Consider the following 15,471-nt stretch of genomic DNA (forward strand, 5'->3'; position numbering starts at 1 on the left):
CTGGTACTCAGGCACCTCGGTGTCTCAGAGGCAGCCTCGGCAACACAGCCTCTCAGGAGCGCCCCACCAACGTGGAGAAGTCCCAGCCCCATAAACAGTCCACAATTCAGCTCCGTAAACTCAGCGAGGCATCCCCTCGAGCACGTCTGCCAACTTTGCGCAGCGACAAACCCTGGGCTCCTCCTCAGTCGCCACAGTTATACATCAGTCGTCCCGGCCCCAGGCCGGGCCACCCCGGCCTTCACACCAGGCCACACCACAGTCCTCCAAGCCTCATGCCAACATTCCAGGTGCTCACGTTAGCCGTCAGGAACTCTGCAATGGACGTGCCTCAGCCTAGAGTCACCACCAGTAAATTTTTCAGGCTGCAGTAGATCCCTCAAACACTCTGGTGCTTGTCTGCAGGTTCCAGTGCCTCAGACATTATGCACAGCTACATGCTTAAGGTCATGTGGACTTGGAATCTAGGGAGCTGCAGTCACGTTGCCACCATCTTGGGGGAGGGGGGATTCCCACTGAGATGGGCCCGTCCAATAGGTATCGTGAAGAAGTTGACTTGGCTCAAGATGGGGCAAGATGAACAGTACATGTTAAGAGTGTATTAGAATAAATGCCACTGGCCAACATGCATGAAGTTTCATCACTAAATAAGAAACTTGACAATATCCAAGACCAGGAAGCTAATATTCCTTCCCACCATATGAGGAGACAGCGATCAGTAATGAACTTAAGTTGTAGAGTTGGTTGAGTAGCCTGAATGTCTCCTGCTTATCCGTTCTTGGTATCCTGCTAAGGTACTCCCAACCCTACAACATTAAATGGGTGGGAAAATGGATCAGTTCATGATCACAGAGAATGGCCATGAAGGGCCGAATGTCTCCTCCTGCGTGTATTGTCATGATTGAATGGCGGGGAAACCTGATGGGCTGAATAGCCAATTTCTGCTTACATGTCTTATGATGTTATGCACCCTGGTTCAAAACGGTAGCTCACCATGACCTTCTCATGGGCAATAAATTGCTGATCCTGCTATTCTTTCCAGTGCGGGCGACACTCTGGCCTTGCAGGACCAGATTCCCACAGCAGGCGGCGCTCCGGCCTTGCAGGTCCGTTCGAGCGTCGGGCGGAGTTCTGCCCTTGCACTCAATAGTAGGCGGCGCTCCCCAACTCTCAACGTACCAGAGCAGCAGGCGGCGCTCTGCCCTCGAGGTGGCGGTCTCTGAGCCCTTTGTTAACCGGCCCGACGCTCGCGATCGTTCCAATTGACAACGGCTATCCCACCAAAATGGCGGCGCACTGTCATCCGAAGGCGGCGGCGATGCCCGGCGGCGCTTCTGTGCGGCCGCAATGGAAGCCAGCGGCGGGAATGACGGGGGAGCTGCCAGCCCTAGCACCTCAGGAAATTGAGCGCCGGCTGCAGAGAACTCGCAAAGAATTAAGCAACAGGAGGAAAATTTTGGTAAAGAACTTGCGCTCAGACAGCGGCAGCCAGGTACCGTTCCCAGGGAAGGAGGGCAGCGCGGAGGCTAACCCCCTCACTTCCCCCCCTCCCCCCCCTCCCCCCCCTCCCCCCCCTCCTCCCCCCTCCTCCCCCCTCCTCCCCCTCCCTCTCCCCCTCCCTCTCCCCCTCCTCCCCTCCTCTCCCTCCCCCTCCCCCTCCTCCCCCCCCTTCTCCCCCCCCTTTCACCCCCCTCCCCCTCTATCCCTTCCCCCCCTCCCTCCCCCCTCCCCCTCCCCCTCCCTCCTCCCCCTCCCTCCCCCCTCCTCCCCTCCTCTCCCCCTCCCCCTCCCCCTCCCCCTCCCCCTCCCTCTCCCCCTCCCTCTCCCCCTCCCTCCCCCCTCCTCCCCCTCCTCCCCCTCCTCCCCCCCCTTTCTCCCCCCGCCCCCCCTGCCCCCGCCCCCTCCCCCCTCTATCCCTTCCCCCCTTTCTCTCCCTCTCCATGTCAATGATAACTTTTGAACTGAAAATGTTAATGCCATGAGCAGTGATGCCTAGGATCTGCAATAAGATGAGATGAAAGCAAAGAATCAAGTAAAACTAATGTTAGAAAAGTAGATACAATCGTTTTTTAAATTTTAATCGTCAAATTAAAGGGAGTGTTTAAGGTTGTCCAGAACTATACTATATTTGGACTGCTGTTGTCTGGATGAATTGGATACGTAAAGGCTTTTTCAGGTGGATTCTCCGCTAAGAATGCACCTGAGGAGGAAGCGGCCCTTTGAATTGTCATTTAGGTGGCAGCGCTAAAAGTGCAGCGCTGGTCACCTGAAGGGACAGCTGCACCGGGGATTGCGCATCTGAGCGCACTCTGGCTCCTGTCACTTGGGCTGTCAAGTTAGGATGGCTGTCTGTCAGCTGGGACAGCCAGTGCAGGCTATAAGCGCAGGGACATTCCACCGGCGGGGGAGAAGGAGGCTGGAGCGTCCGGTGAGGAAGTATGGGAGCTGGAGCGACCGGCGGGGGAATACGGTGGCTGGAGCGGCCGGCGGGGGAGTACGGGGGCTGGAGCGGCCGGCGGGGGAGTACGGGGGCTGGAGCGGCCGGCGGGGGAGTACGGGGGCTGGGGCGGCCGGCGGGGGAGTACGGGGGCTGGGGCGGCCGGCGGGGGAGTACGGGGGCTGGGGCGGCCGGCGGGGGAGTACGGGGGCTGGGGCGGCCGGCGGGGGAGTACAGGGGCTGGAGCAGCCGGCGGGGGAGAAGGGAGCTGGCTGAAACAATGCCAGTACCCGACTCGAGCGCCAGTAACAAGATTAGTGTCGGCGTGCTTGAGCCTTGGCAGAGGAAAGCAAGGACACGGATGCAGTATCCCTGGGTTCCCAGCTCCGTACTCACCCATACTTCCCCAGAGACCACCCCACTCCCTTACTCCCTTGCCAGCCCTTCCAGACCTGCAGTCCCCTCGCTGACATCCCAGGCAGCTGTCCCTGCCCCAATGTCCTGTGCCAGGGGAAGGTGCAGCTGGGAGAAGAGCTGTCAGGCGCTCGCCAGCTGACTGTCATCTTGAATGCAGCTGCTTTTAGGTGTCTGCATTCAGATGGCTGGGGAGGCAACTGTGCTGCGGCGATTATCCCTCTTGGAGGAGGGTTACAAAGTTCGCCTTGCAGGCGCCTCCTGCACATTCACGTGGCCTCCCAGCAGCCGCATATTGCCAAAATATGCGGCTTTACAAGCACGGCAATTGGCCATCTGAAAATGCCTATAGATGAAATGTAATGCGGCGCTAAGCCTCCTGAAAACTGTTTGCTACTGATGCCTCCACAATTCCCATTAGCTAGTTACAAAGCCAGACTCTAAGAGTAGAAATGTTACCTGAACCAGATATTCTTGCTGAATATTCCATGCGGTGGACTTGCATGAAATGTTGTGAGATGAAGTCAGATCTGCTATTTTATAAATACAGTTAAATCATATTGCATTGCTTTACTATTTGAATTGAACTTCTTGTGGTAACCTTTTCCAAGTCTAGCCAGACCTTAAATAGGACAGCAGCTTTGATATCCCTCAGCTTGAATCGAGATGGCAAGAGATTTTATTTTATTGCATAATAGTGACCTTGCCCCCAAATCCCTGAGATGTTTTGATGGAAGGTAGTTGTAGTTTAATACAAAAAAATGCAAATAATGGAAATCTGAAAGAAAATGCAAAAAATGTTGGATGTCTATTTTTTTTCTTTGGCTTGGCTTCGCGGACGAAGATTTATGGAGGGGGTAAAAGTCCACGTCAGCTGCAGACTCGTTTGTGGCTGACAAGTCCGATGCGGGACAGGCAGACACGGTTGCAGCGGCTGCAAGGGAAAATTGGTTGGTTGGGGTTGGGTGTTGGGTTTTTCCTCCTTTGCCTTTTGTCAGTGAGGTGGGCTCTGCGGTCTTCTTCAAAGGAGGTTGCTGCCCGCCAAACTGTGAGGCTTCAAGATGCACGGTTTGAGGCGATATCAGCCCACTGCCGGTGGTCAATGTGGCAGGCACCAAGAGATTTCTTTAGGCAGTCCTTGTACCTTTTCTTTGGTGCACCTCTGTCACGGTGGCCAGTGGAGAGCTCGCCATATAACACGATCTTGGGAAGGCGATGGTCCTCCATTCTGGAGACGTGACCCACCCAGCGCAGCTGGATCTTCAGTAGCGTGGACTCGATGCTGTCGACCTGTGCCATCTCGAGTACTTCGACGTTAGGGATGAAAGTGCTCCAATGGATGTTGAGGATGGAGCGGAGACAACGCTGGTGGAAGCGTTCTAGGAGCCGTAGGTGATGCTGGCAGTAACTGATAAAAGGAAAAACAGTCAAGATTTTAGGTTTTTTTAAAATTCTAGTACGTTGGGTTAATTTTGAAGTGGAAGTGTAAAGTTCAGATTCTCCCATGGGTTAATAAATAAGTTAGATCTGATTCATAAAGATGTTACAGAATTTATTAAGGATTCTTATATAACTAGCAATACGTTAGTCATGATGAAACTTTTGGAGTGTTACAGGATACTGGAAATTCTTTATTGACTTGGCATAAAAACAAATACAAATCATTCTAGATTTAATGGAAATTGTGCTAACTTATTTGATTCTGAGGTATTGGGAGCTCTGATGGGCGGGCAGCTGGGGCTGAGGTGAGAGTCCATCTTTGGAGCTCTGATGGGTGGGCAGCCAGGGCTGAGGTGCAAATCAATGTTTGAGGCATCGGAAGTGGCCTGCTGGTGGCTGAGGTGAGAGTCCACATTCAAGGCATAGGTAGCTCAGATGGGTGGGCAGCCAGGGCTGAGGTGAGAGTCCACGTTGTAGTGTCAGGAGTGCCGATGGGTGGGTGGCCAGGGCTGAGATGAGAGTCCATGTTGGAATGTTGAGGAGAGCTCTGATGCGTGGGAAGGTGAGGCTGAGGTGTGAGTTCATGTACGAGGCACTGGGATCTCCGAACTGCGGGTGGCCAAGGTTGACTTTTACATGTGTAGTTTAGGATTAGGGTTGCATGTGGAGAGAGGTTCGAGAGCTTAATAGCTGAAGATAGCAGTGAGAAGAGATTGCTCCCAGGGTGATGGGGATCTTGTTCACTGTCTTTGCCTAAATTAGATGTCTTCAATGCTTGAGTGGTCAGTGTCTCTGATGAAGCTATTTAGGTTTGTCCGTTTTCAAACTGGGAACCCTTATATGGTGGAACCACTGTTAATACTGTTTGTATGTGTATGGCTGGCCCATCCCTTGCTGATTGAACCTGTAGCTTCTCCCCCTTGATTCCCCTAATAAAGGTGGCAGTGCCATAACCCCTCCCCAGAACAAGCTTGGGTCTTGGGTGAGCAACATGAGACATGCTTTCTGTTTATGGTAATAAAAGCCCATCAGTCAGGTAACTTCTAGTTTTTGGAGTTATTGAGAGCGCATCAATTTTATTACCATAAATTTTTTGGAATAGACAAGATGCTGAGACCAGAGAGGCTGGAAATCAACCTGCTATCACCAGAAGCATCCGACAAATTCGAACTCTGGCTACGCTGTTTTAATGTGTTTCTGCAGGCCTCTTGTGTGATCGTCCAATCTGATGCAGAGAAGCTGCACTTACTGTTCTCATAGGTAAGGCACCGCATTTACCCGATGGTCAGAGTCTGCGAGACACACACTGAAGCAATGGACGTTCCGAAAGGCCAATATCTGGCCCAGGTGATTGAAGTCTACACCAGGCACATCCTAGCCACGTGTAAGCAGCAATTCGGGAAGTTGATCGATGATTACTTTTGGGTCCTGTAAGACCTCGGACGGGCCTGCGGCTGGCCATATCAGCAGAAGAGTACACTGAGGAGCTGATCCAAGATGCCTGTGTAGCAGACACCAGATTGGATTACATTTGCCAATGACTGCTAGAACAGGGTGAGATGAAGCTGCAGAAAGCCATCAAACTAGCTGAAACTCTGGAAGTAGCCTTTTGCAATGTGGACTCTTTCTCAACCTTTAACGCAGCTTATGTGTGGGGAACATGGGTGCCACCATCTTGGGACACGGGATCGCAGGCCGCCCCACGTCCCAACCTGACTACGACCACTGGCAAGCACTGGAAGTGTTACTTCTGCAGCCAGCAGAAGCATCCCAGGAAGTGCTGCCTGGTGAAGGATGTGGTCTGTTCCGGCTGTGGGAAGAAGGGACGCTACACAAAGGTATGCAAATCCAAACAACCTTCTAAACCAAGCAGCACCATATGCGGGCAGTGGGGCTGCTGCCACCACTTCTGACGAACAACAACAGCACCACGCGCACTCCATGGGGGCCACCATCTTCTCAGACCATGAGCCAGTACAGCAAATCAGACAGTGACGCTACTCTGGCTTCAGCCATGCTCAACCAAAGCCTCCCTCATCAGCTCATCAGGTTAGCGATGGACATAGAAGTAAATGGGCGCAAGATGAGCTGCTTGTTCGATACTGGGAGCATGACACAGTGCAGCGTTACTCCCTCACGGTGAGACCAGTGAATTAGAGACTCCATGGTCTGTAAGTCCCACTTGGCAGAGATCCACTGTGCGTGACGCAGAGTACAAAAATTTAAAACTCCTTGTGATACTCTACGTGGCCATACTATTGGAGTTGGAATTTCAGCCACCTTAGAGCATCACCTTGGAATATGATGGGCCCCATTCCCCCCCCCCCCCCACAGTCTGCAACCAACAGTTTTTAAACCGCCTGCCCTCTTCCCCCCCCGCCCCCCGCGAATGTGTCCAACCCGCGATCCGCTCACCACTTGCGACTTGTGGGCTCTCCATCCTCCGGATTTCCCCCCCCCACTTCTGTTCACCAACCTCATCCCTGACTATAAGCCCATCACCACCAAGAGTAGGCGATACAGCACTGGGGACATGGCCTTTATTAAATCAGAGGTGAGACGGCTCCTGACCGAGGGGATCATCTAACCCAGTACCAGCCTTTGGAGAGCTGAGGTAGTGGTGGTTAAGAGAGGGGTAAAAACACCAAATGGTTGTTGAATACAGTAAAAAAAAAAACACCAAATGGTTGTCGAATACAGGCAGGTTATTTTGATGGGTTTACACAACTGAACGTACCCCCTCCCCTACATAATTGACATGGTAAACAAAATCTCCCAATATTGGGTATTTTCCACCATTGACTTAAAGTTGGCATCCCTATAAGCCTGGAGGACTGCCAATATACTGCATTCAAGGTGGATGGCCACCTCTACCACTTTGAGGGTCCCCTTCAGGATCATCAATGGAGTCTCCATCTTCCATCTGGACTTCTTTTAAAAGGGGGAGTGAGTGTGGTGGAACCACTGTTAATACTATTTGTATGTGTATGGCTAGCCCGCCCCCTTGCTGATGGTACCTGTATCTTCTCCCCCTTCATTCCCCTAATAAAGGCGACAATGCCATAACCCCCCCCCCCCGAATAAGCTCAGTCTTGGGTCAAAAATGTGAGATGTGCCTTGTGTTTATGGTAATAAAAATCCAATCAGTCAGGTAACTTCTTGTCAGGTAACCACTTACAGCACAGAACAGGCCAGTTCGGCCCTACTAGTCCATACCGTAGCAAATCCCCACCCTCCTAGTCCCACTGACCAGCACCCGGTCCATACCCCTCTAGTCCCCTCCTATCCATGTAACGATCCAGTCTTTCCTTAAATGTAACCAATGATCCCGCCTCGACCACGTCTGCCGGAAGCTCATTCCACATCCCCACCACCCTCTGCGTAAAGAAATTTCCCCTCATGTTACCCTTATAATTTTCCCCCTTCAATCTTAAACCATGTCCTCTAGTTTGAATCTCCCCCTTTCTTAATTGAAAAAGCCTATCCACATTTACTCTGTCTGTCCCTTTTAAAATCTTAAACACCTCTATCAAGTCCCCTCTCAATCTTCTACGCTCTAGAGAAAAAAGCCCCAGTCTGCACAACCTTTCCCTGTAACTCAGACCCTGCAATCCTGTCAACATTCTCATGAACCTTCTCTGCACTCTCTCTATTTTGTTTATATCTTTCCTATAATTTGGTGACCAAAACTGTACACAGTACTCCAAATTTGGCCTCACCAATGCCTTGTACAATTTCATCATAACCTCCCTACTCTTGAATTCAAAACTCCGATTTATGAAGGCCAACATTCCAAATGCCTTCTTCACCACACCATCTACCTGAGTATCAGCCTTGAGGGTACTATTTACCATAACTCCTAAATCCCTTTGTTGCTCTGCACTCGTCAATTGTCTACCATTCAATGTATATGACCTATTTAAATTTGCCTTTCCAAAATGCAGTACCTCACATTTATCTGTATTAAATTCCATCAGCCATTTCTCAGCCCACACCTCCAGCCTTCCTAAATCACCTTTTAATCTACGGTAATCTACCTCACTGTCCACAACACCACCAATCTTTGTGTCATTTCCACCAACCTTAAGTTATAAAAATTTGCAAGTATCTCTTCCAATCAGCTGGAAAGCCAATAAACTGGCTTTGTTGATGATGGGCCTTTTTGAAGACTGTAGAGAGGTGCTTTGCTTCCAAGAATTTGCCATTTAAGCTTTTATTTCTTCTTGATTACCCCTCCAGATAACCTCCATAGTTGGATGATTTTCAAGATTGTGTACTTTCATTATCCTTCACCAAACCAAATGAGTTTCAGAGAAGTAAGATGTAGTTTGGATTCAGGAAGAGAGAAAATTGATTGAAGTGAATAAAGCAAGGAACACTGTGACTATATTAAATTGGTTTAGGTTTTATCTGTTGAAAATGTAAACATTGCTTTGAAAAAACACTTCTAACTTGCTGTGGAATGTTTCATCCCAAATGCTCAAAACTATTTTGCAGAATATTTGCAAGCTGAGGCAAATGTGATACATCCAGGCCAAGACTGGGAGCTTTAAAGAGCAAATTCTGCAAAGTTACTGAGTCATTGTAGCATTGCAGTTGAGTCTGAACGTGACCATGTCCAAATCTCCGTCACAATCAAAAATGTCTTCAATTATTTGTCTGTATAAGTAGTATATCTTGAATAATTGTATAATTTTCTGGACTGGTGGTTTTGCTTTCTGGGGAGAAAAAGATTTCTCTGTCTGCTCTGAAGGAGATAAGACCATTCAGCTACTCCCTTCAGGGAAGAGATACAGGAATATCAAAACCAGCACCATCTGGCTGAGGAACAGCTTCTTCCCATGGGCAATGAGAATGGTAATTGACCAAATGAACTGTTCACAGTAATCCTTCAAGATTCTCATATTCCTGAAACTATTTATTTGTATATACAGGTATATGAATACTTGTCCTGCATATGTATTGTTTGTCTGTATGTGTGTTGTGTGGTTGAGTGTCTGTGTGTTTTGTACTGAGGATCGGAGAACACTGTTTTGTCAGGTTGTACTTGTGCAATCAGATGACAATAAACTTGACTAAATGCTCCAATTGAAATATTATGAATAATCTGTGGAGGCAAAGGGATGTCCTGATGCAGGGTTTCTACCTGAGATGTCAACCATCCTTTTTTCCTCCCCAAATGTTGCTCAACATTGAATTCTCTTGGCATTTTTTTTTTGGCGCCTACAGTCTCTTGTGTTTTTATCTAGAATAAATTTTCAGAGGATAATTAATGCTTTGGTACCAATGGATCAGACTGAGGTAGAGACTGGAAATTCTAATGCAGTGGTTCTCAATCGTTTTCTTACCACTAAGCATTCCCTATGCCATAGGTGCTCTGTGATTAGTAAGGGATTGCTTATGGTGGTATGTGGGTGGAAAGAAAATGGTCCAATGACAATTTTTCTTAAGCAAAATATTTCAGTAACAATTGGGTCTAGAGCAGTGATTCTCATTCTTCCCTTCCCACTCACATACTACCTTAAGCAATTCCTTACTAATCACAGCACCAATGGGATAGGTAAAGTGGTATATGAGTGGAAAGAAAAAGGTTGAGAACCACTGTTCAACCAATGTATTAATATCAGTAAAATTTACATTTGATTTGTATGTACTTAACAGAAGAAGAAACTGGAATCAGCTTTTCTGGGGCATCAAAATAAGTTGCTTTAAAATTGACTATGACACAAGAGAGTTCTTACAGAACCTTTTGTAAGCTGAAATGGCATAAAGCAAAGAAATGATTACTATTAATTTCTATGGGGTAAATTTTTGAGCATTCCCAGACCCAAACAATAACCTATTAAATCATACCAAATAACACATAACATAACAATTACAGCACGGAAACAGGCCATTAGGCCCTTCTAGTCCGCACAGAACCAAACACCCCTTTCTAGTCCCACCTCCCTGTACAATGCCCATAACCCTCCATCTTCTTCTCATCCATATACCTGTCCAACCTTTTCTTAAATAATACAATTGACTCCGCCGCCACTATTTCTCCCGGAAGCTCATTCCACACGGCTACCACTCTCTGAGTAAAGAAGTTCCCCCTCATGTTACCTCTAAACCTCTGCCCCTTAATTCTTAACTCATGTCCTAAAAAAAACCTAAAATAACACTAATATATAGTAAAAGCAGGAATTATATGATAAATACACAGCCTATAAAGTAGAAATAATGTACGTACAGTGTAGATTCACTTACCAGAATCGGAAGACAGTGAGTTTTGACTGCCCCCCGGCTTCTTTATCATAAAAGCAGAAATCCTTTTGTAAAAGCGACCACAGTTTCTTCTTAAAAGCAAATTTGCGTAAAGCGAGTATTCATAAAGTTGGGTATACCTGTACTACTGTTGATTAATAGTTCTAACAGTGTAAATCAGCTGGTAAATTGGGAAACTCTTTTTGGAAAGTGAGATCTAGTCCATACTTCACATGCCCTCCATCACTTAACAACTTCCAGTTCCCTGAACTCAACCTCCTCATCTTCACCATGGATACCCATCCCCTATACACCTCCATCCCCCATACTAAGGCCTCAACGCCCTTAGTTTCTTCAACAACACTCAACCAGTCCTCCTGCACCACTACTGCTGGTAGAACTTGTCCTCACCCTCAATAACTTCTCTTGTGATTTATCCCACTTTCTTCAAGTCAAGGGGGTAGCCTTGGGTACTCACATGGGCTCAAGCAATGCCTGGCTTTTTGTTGAAGTGGAGCAATCCATGTTACAAGCTTACACAAGCAAAGTTCATCAACTCTTCCTCCACTTCATGGACAACTACTTTGTTTATACCTTATGCATGATGACCTTGTCGACTTTGTTGCCAACTTCTACCCTGACCTCAAATTCACTTGGTCTACCTCTAGCAGCACTTTCCCCATTATCTATCTCTCTGTCTCTATCTTGGGAGACAAACTCTCGACAGACATATTCTACAAACCTGCCAACTCTCACAGCTACCTCAACATCTAATCTCAATTCCTCCATCTCCACATTTGTTATCGGGATGAAGATTTTCCATGAGAGATAAACCAAAATGACCTTTTTTTTTCAAAAAAGTGACTTCCTCTCTTACCATCAACTTGGCACCCACTGGTAGATCCTCCATTACCTTCCACCCTCACACCACTATCCTCCACATCCAACAAATCATCCTCTGCCATTTCTGTCACTAGACACATCTTCCCCTCTCCCTCTTCTGCAGGGACCTTTCCCTCCGTGACTCCCTTGCCCACTAGTCCATTCTCACCAATTTCCCCCTTGGCATTTAACCCTGTGGGGCCCCAAATGGTAGTGAAGGAACACTTGTGAATCTGCAGGTGTCATTTACTGCATCCGGTGCTCCCGTTGTAGTCTCCTCTACATCGGAAAGACTGAATGCAGCCTGGGTGATCGCTTCATTCAGCACCTTAGCTCTGTCCTCTGGAATTACAGGGATCTCCCATTGACAACCCATTTCAATTCCCTGTCCCATTCCCATGCAGACGTGTGTCCAATATCTCATGCATTGTTGATCACCTGCAAATTGAAGAAACAACAAACTAATTTAGCAAAATAGTGTAACGCCTTTACATCGCCAGTGATCGGGACCATGGTTCATATCCCACGCTGTCTGTAAGGAGTTGGTACGTTCTCCCTGTCTGTGTGGGTTTTCCTTGAGGTCTCCGGTTTCCTCCTACAGTTCATAACGTAATTGGGTGTAAATTGGACGGGACAGACTTTGGGCCAAAATGGTCTATTACCATGCTATACGTCTAAATTTAAATTTAAATATTTTAAATAAATTTAAATTTAATTTAAACAAATTAAAATTTAATTTAACATTTTTAAGACCCAAAAAATTCTTTGCTCACTGTTATTTGGGTGCTCATTCCCAACAAACCAATGATATGCTAATTTTGGGTAAACAACAATATTTTGTATTTCTTTAATGAAAAAAGGATGTACTAAAGTTCTAGGGGCTTATTGTTATGGAGCATATTCATTGTATATTAACACAAGTTGTGTGGTATGTTGGTTGATGGAGAGCATTAGCCAATCAAACCTTCCATTCAGCATTCCTGTGGGGAAATACATTTGGCTGACATCAACTTTTACATCTGTTGAAGGAGTTTGCTAATAATTATTGTCAGTGATGCAAATAATTGCAAAGCATGAACTCCACCCTAGAAGTAAATGGTGCAAAGAAATCTAAATTTGCTTTTTTTAATCTCCGATTTGTGCAAGATCATGAAAAATTGAATGTATTTTCTTACAATGAGAGAATTGCCTCCTTATTTTGTTCTACTTTTGCGCTAACTCCAGCTTCTCAAAAAAACGGGTTGGCTGTCCTTGAATTTCTTTCCTTCTATTAAGCTTCCACACTTACAGCTATTACTGCCACATTGTGCATATTGCCATCATTAAATTCTGTTTTGTATCCTCAGGTGACCATTCTCTCCACATCACCCTAGTTCATTTTCATTAGCCAAAACATTACTGCAAAATGCTATCATGATTGCTTTGAATTAAGGAAATATGTTTGCTGTTTATGATGGAACCTTTCCAAACTGGGAATACCAAATATTGATTGGATGAGTTGAACACCCTTGTTCAATCTGTAGGTATGACTTGGCTTCTGATTACTGAGAAGTTTTAATTCTTCATTGCCCTTGGTCACACAAATCTGACCTCTACTTAATATGACTTGAACCACAGCTTAATGGAATTTCATGTATGTACCTTGTGCCATTTAGGTCTTTGCCAATCTTCTGATATGATAAGAGTTCAACAACAATTTTTTTGAAAAAAAGTGAAAAATAACTTTTTTTTACTAAAGTGAATAATTCCACAATTTCCTCTGTAATAAACTGTCTTCTATCTTGCCTGTTTACTTGACGTATTCCGTTATTTTGTTAACTCCTTGTACCTTGCTTTCCTACCTAACTTCAACAGCAAATTTGAGCATGTTTCAGCCTGTTCACAGAAATCATTAAAATGAGAATAACTGAATAGTCTAGGACCTAGTTGATGATTAAAAACTGAAAAAAAATGTTCATTCCAACTGTTTCCTTTGTTTCACCATTAATGCTAATATGTTCACAACTGTTTTAAATCGAATGTCTTTTCCAAAAAAAATCCAGAGAAGCTAAATCTGATGACTGTTGTCTTGTATGCGGACTTGTGTGTACTTAAACCCAAGAGCCAAATATCTCTGAATAAGAGGTCCTGAATGCAATTTTTTTCAAAACTGAAGCCAGATTTTCCAGTAAATATAATGTATTTCGACCAATTTGTGCTACATTCAACATAAGGAATGTTTAAATAATTGAACAGAACATTTAATATGAACCAGATGGAGACTGCTAAAACAACTCCCCATGATTCTACTATTTATAATTATTTTTTAAATATATCTATATAAAACATGTATATATGTTCTTTGTATATGTATCATGTTTACACTTTTTTCATTGGGTTGTACTGTTGCATTAGGATGATAAATAAACTTGAACTTTAACTAGTCTCATTACCTTGGTGAGTGAATAGGATGGCATCAACATCTACTAATTGCCAAATAGCTATCCAATTCCTAATCACCCATTATGTTTGCATTTGTAATACATTCTTGCTATACTATAGCTCTATGCTAATTTGGTAATGTCTTATTTGGGAGAACTTATTTATTTTTGAATATCCTTGTATATAAGATGACACACTAAAACATTAAACATTTAGAAAAGTAAATTAATTAATAAATAGTCTTCATTGCCACCTCGTTGAAATTTAACATGTGAAATGTTGTATACCTCTAGCTCCAGGTTTTAACTTGCTGAAGTAAGAGAGCCAGTCTTCAGTAAACTGTGGAGCAGATCACTGGAGACACAAAGGAGGCCCTTGGAAGTGCTGTGCTGGCCAGTGTTGGAGTTAAACTAAGAATTAACTCCTTCAGACCTGTGCTCCCGACAATCTTACTTGGAAATGTGAGGTCACTGGAGAAGAAAATTGTTTACCTGAGACTGCATGTGATCCAGACAGAACTGCAAGGCTGCTGTGCTCTGGTTGTTACAGAAACATGGCTCCAAGTCTCTATTACAGACTCGGCAATCCAGCTAGATGGTCTTACGTCTTTCAGCTCAAGGAAGGGGGTCTATGCATTTACATCAATGAGAACAGGTACACAAACGTCTCTTGTAAAGAGCTTCTGTTCAGCAGAGATAGAGTACCTGGTGGTGAAATGCAGACCCTTCTACCTGCCCAAGGAATTTGCGGCCATGCTGATTACTGCAGTTAACGTTTCGCCTTTTGCTAAAGAAAGTGAAGCAAAGCATCGCACCCGGACGTGCCATGATTGTAACCGGCGACTTCATCCATGCCATCATTAAATCAGTTCAACCATCGTTTCAACAGCAAGTCAACTTGGCCACCAGAGGAGAGAACACCCTGGATTTGGTGTTCACCAGTGTCCCTGGAGCATACAGGCTGCCCCTCACCTCAACCTTGGATACTTGAATCATATAATCAGACCTATTAGTCCCACCACATAGATGGCTGGCAAAACGAACGAAGCCAATTTACAGGGAGATCCAAACATTTGGTTGGGGGGTGGGGGGGGGCGCAGAGCAGCACTACAGGTCTGTTTTGAGTCCACAGACTAGAGCTGTCTTAGGGAGGTGGCCACCTACGATGGTCACATTAACATGAAGGAATACACGAGCTCAGTGACTGGCTATATCAGATGTCACTGAGATCAAATGCTTCACCACCAATAATCATCATGTATCATAAGATCACTAATTCTTTTCTGTATTTGAAATATTTTTTTTCTTGTTGATTGCATGCTTGGCTTTAAAAAAAAAATGTAAATAAAATAAATATTTTTAAAAATGCTTCATTACGAGGGCTAATGCAGAGGTCTGGGCACTTTTCAAAGCTTGTGATGCTTCAGGGCAGGAGACGAGAAGACACTAAGGTGAACTCTCCCATGCAATCCAGAAGGCAAAGCATGGAAATGCACAGAATATTCATTGACAGCTGTGCAACACTACAACATGAGGTGCATGTGGCAAAGGATCAAAACTAGAACAAATCACATGATAACCATGTGCATGTGGCAAGGGATCAAAACTGGAACAGACCACAGGAGAACCTTG

At 45.6% G+C, this 15,471-nt stretch overlaps 1 protein-coding gene across 1 annotated transcript in view; it reads left to right on the plus strand.

Moving 5' to 3' along the window:
* The first annotated feature begins 1,143 nt into the window (after window positions 1-1,143).
* raver2 (ribonucleoprotein, PTB-binding 2) overlaps window positions 1,144-15,471 on the plus strand; it is a 162,381-nt gene continuing 148,053 nt past the window's right edge. Inside the window, exon 1 of the mRNA XM_069942360.1 lies at window positions 1,144-1,492. Within this exon, the coding sequence (XP_069798461.1) occupies window positions 1,286-1,492 (207 nt within the window). The 5' untranslated portion in view covers window positions 1,144-1,285. The remainder of the gene's footprint in view (window positions 1,493-15,471) is intronic.

This window comes from Narcine bancroftii, chromosome 5 (assembly GCF_036971445.1).
Source record: "Narcine bancroftii isolate sNarBan1 chromosome 5, sNarBan1.hap1, whole genome shotgun sequence".
NCBI lineage: Eukaryota > Metazoa > Chordata > Chondrichthyes > Torpediniformes > Narcinidae > Narcine > Narcine bancroftii.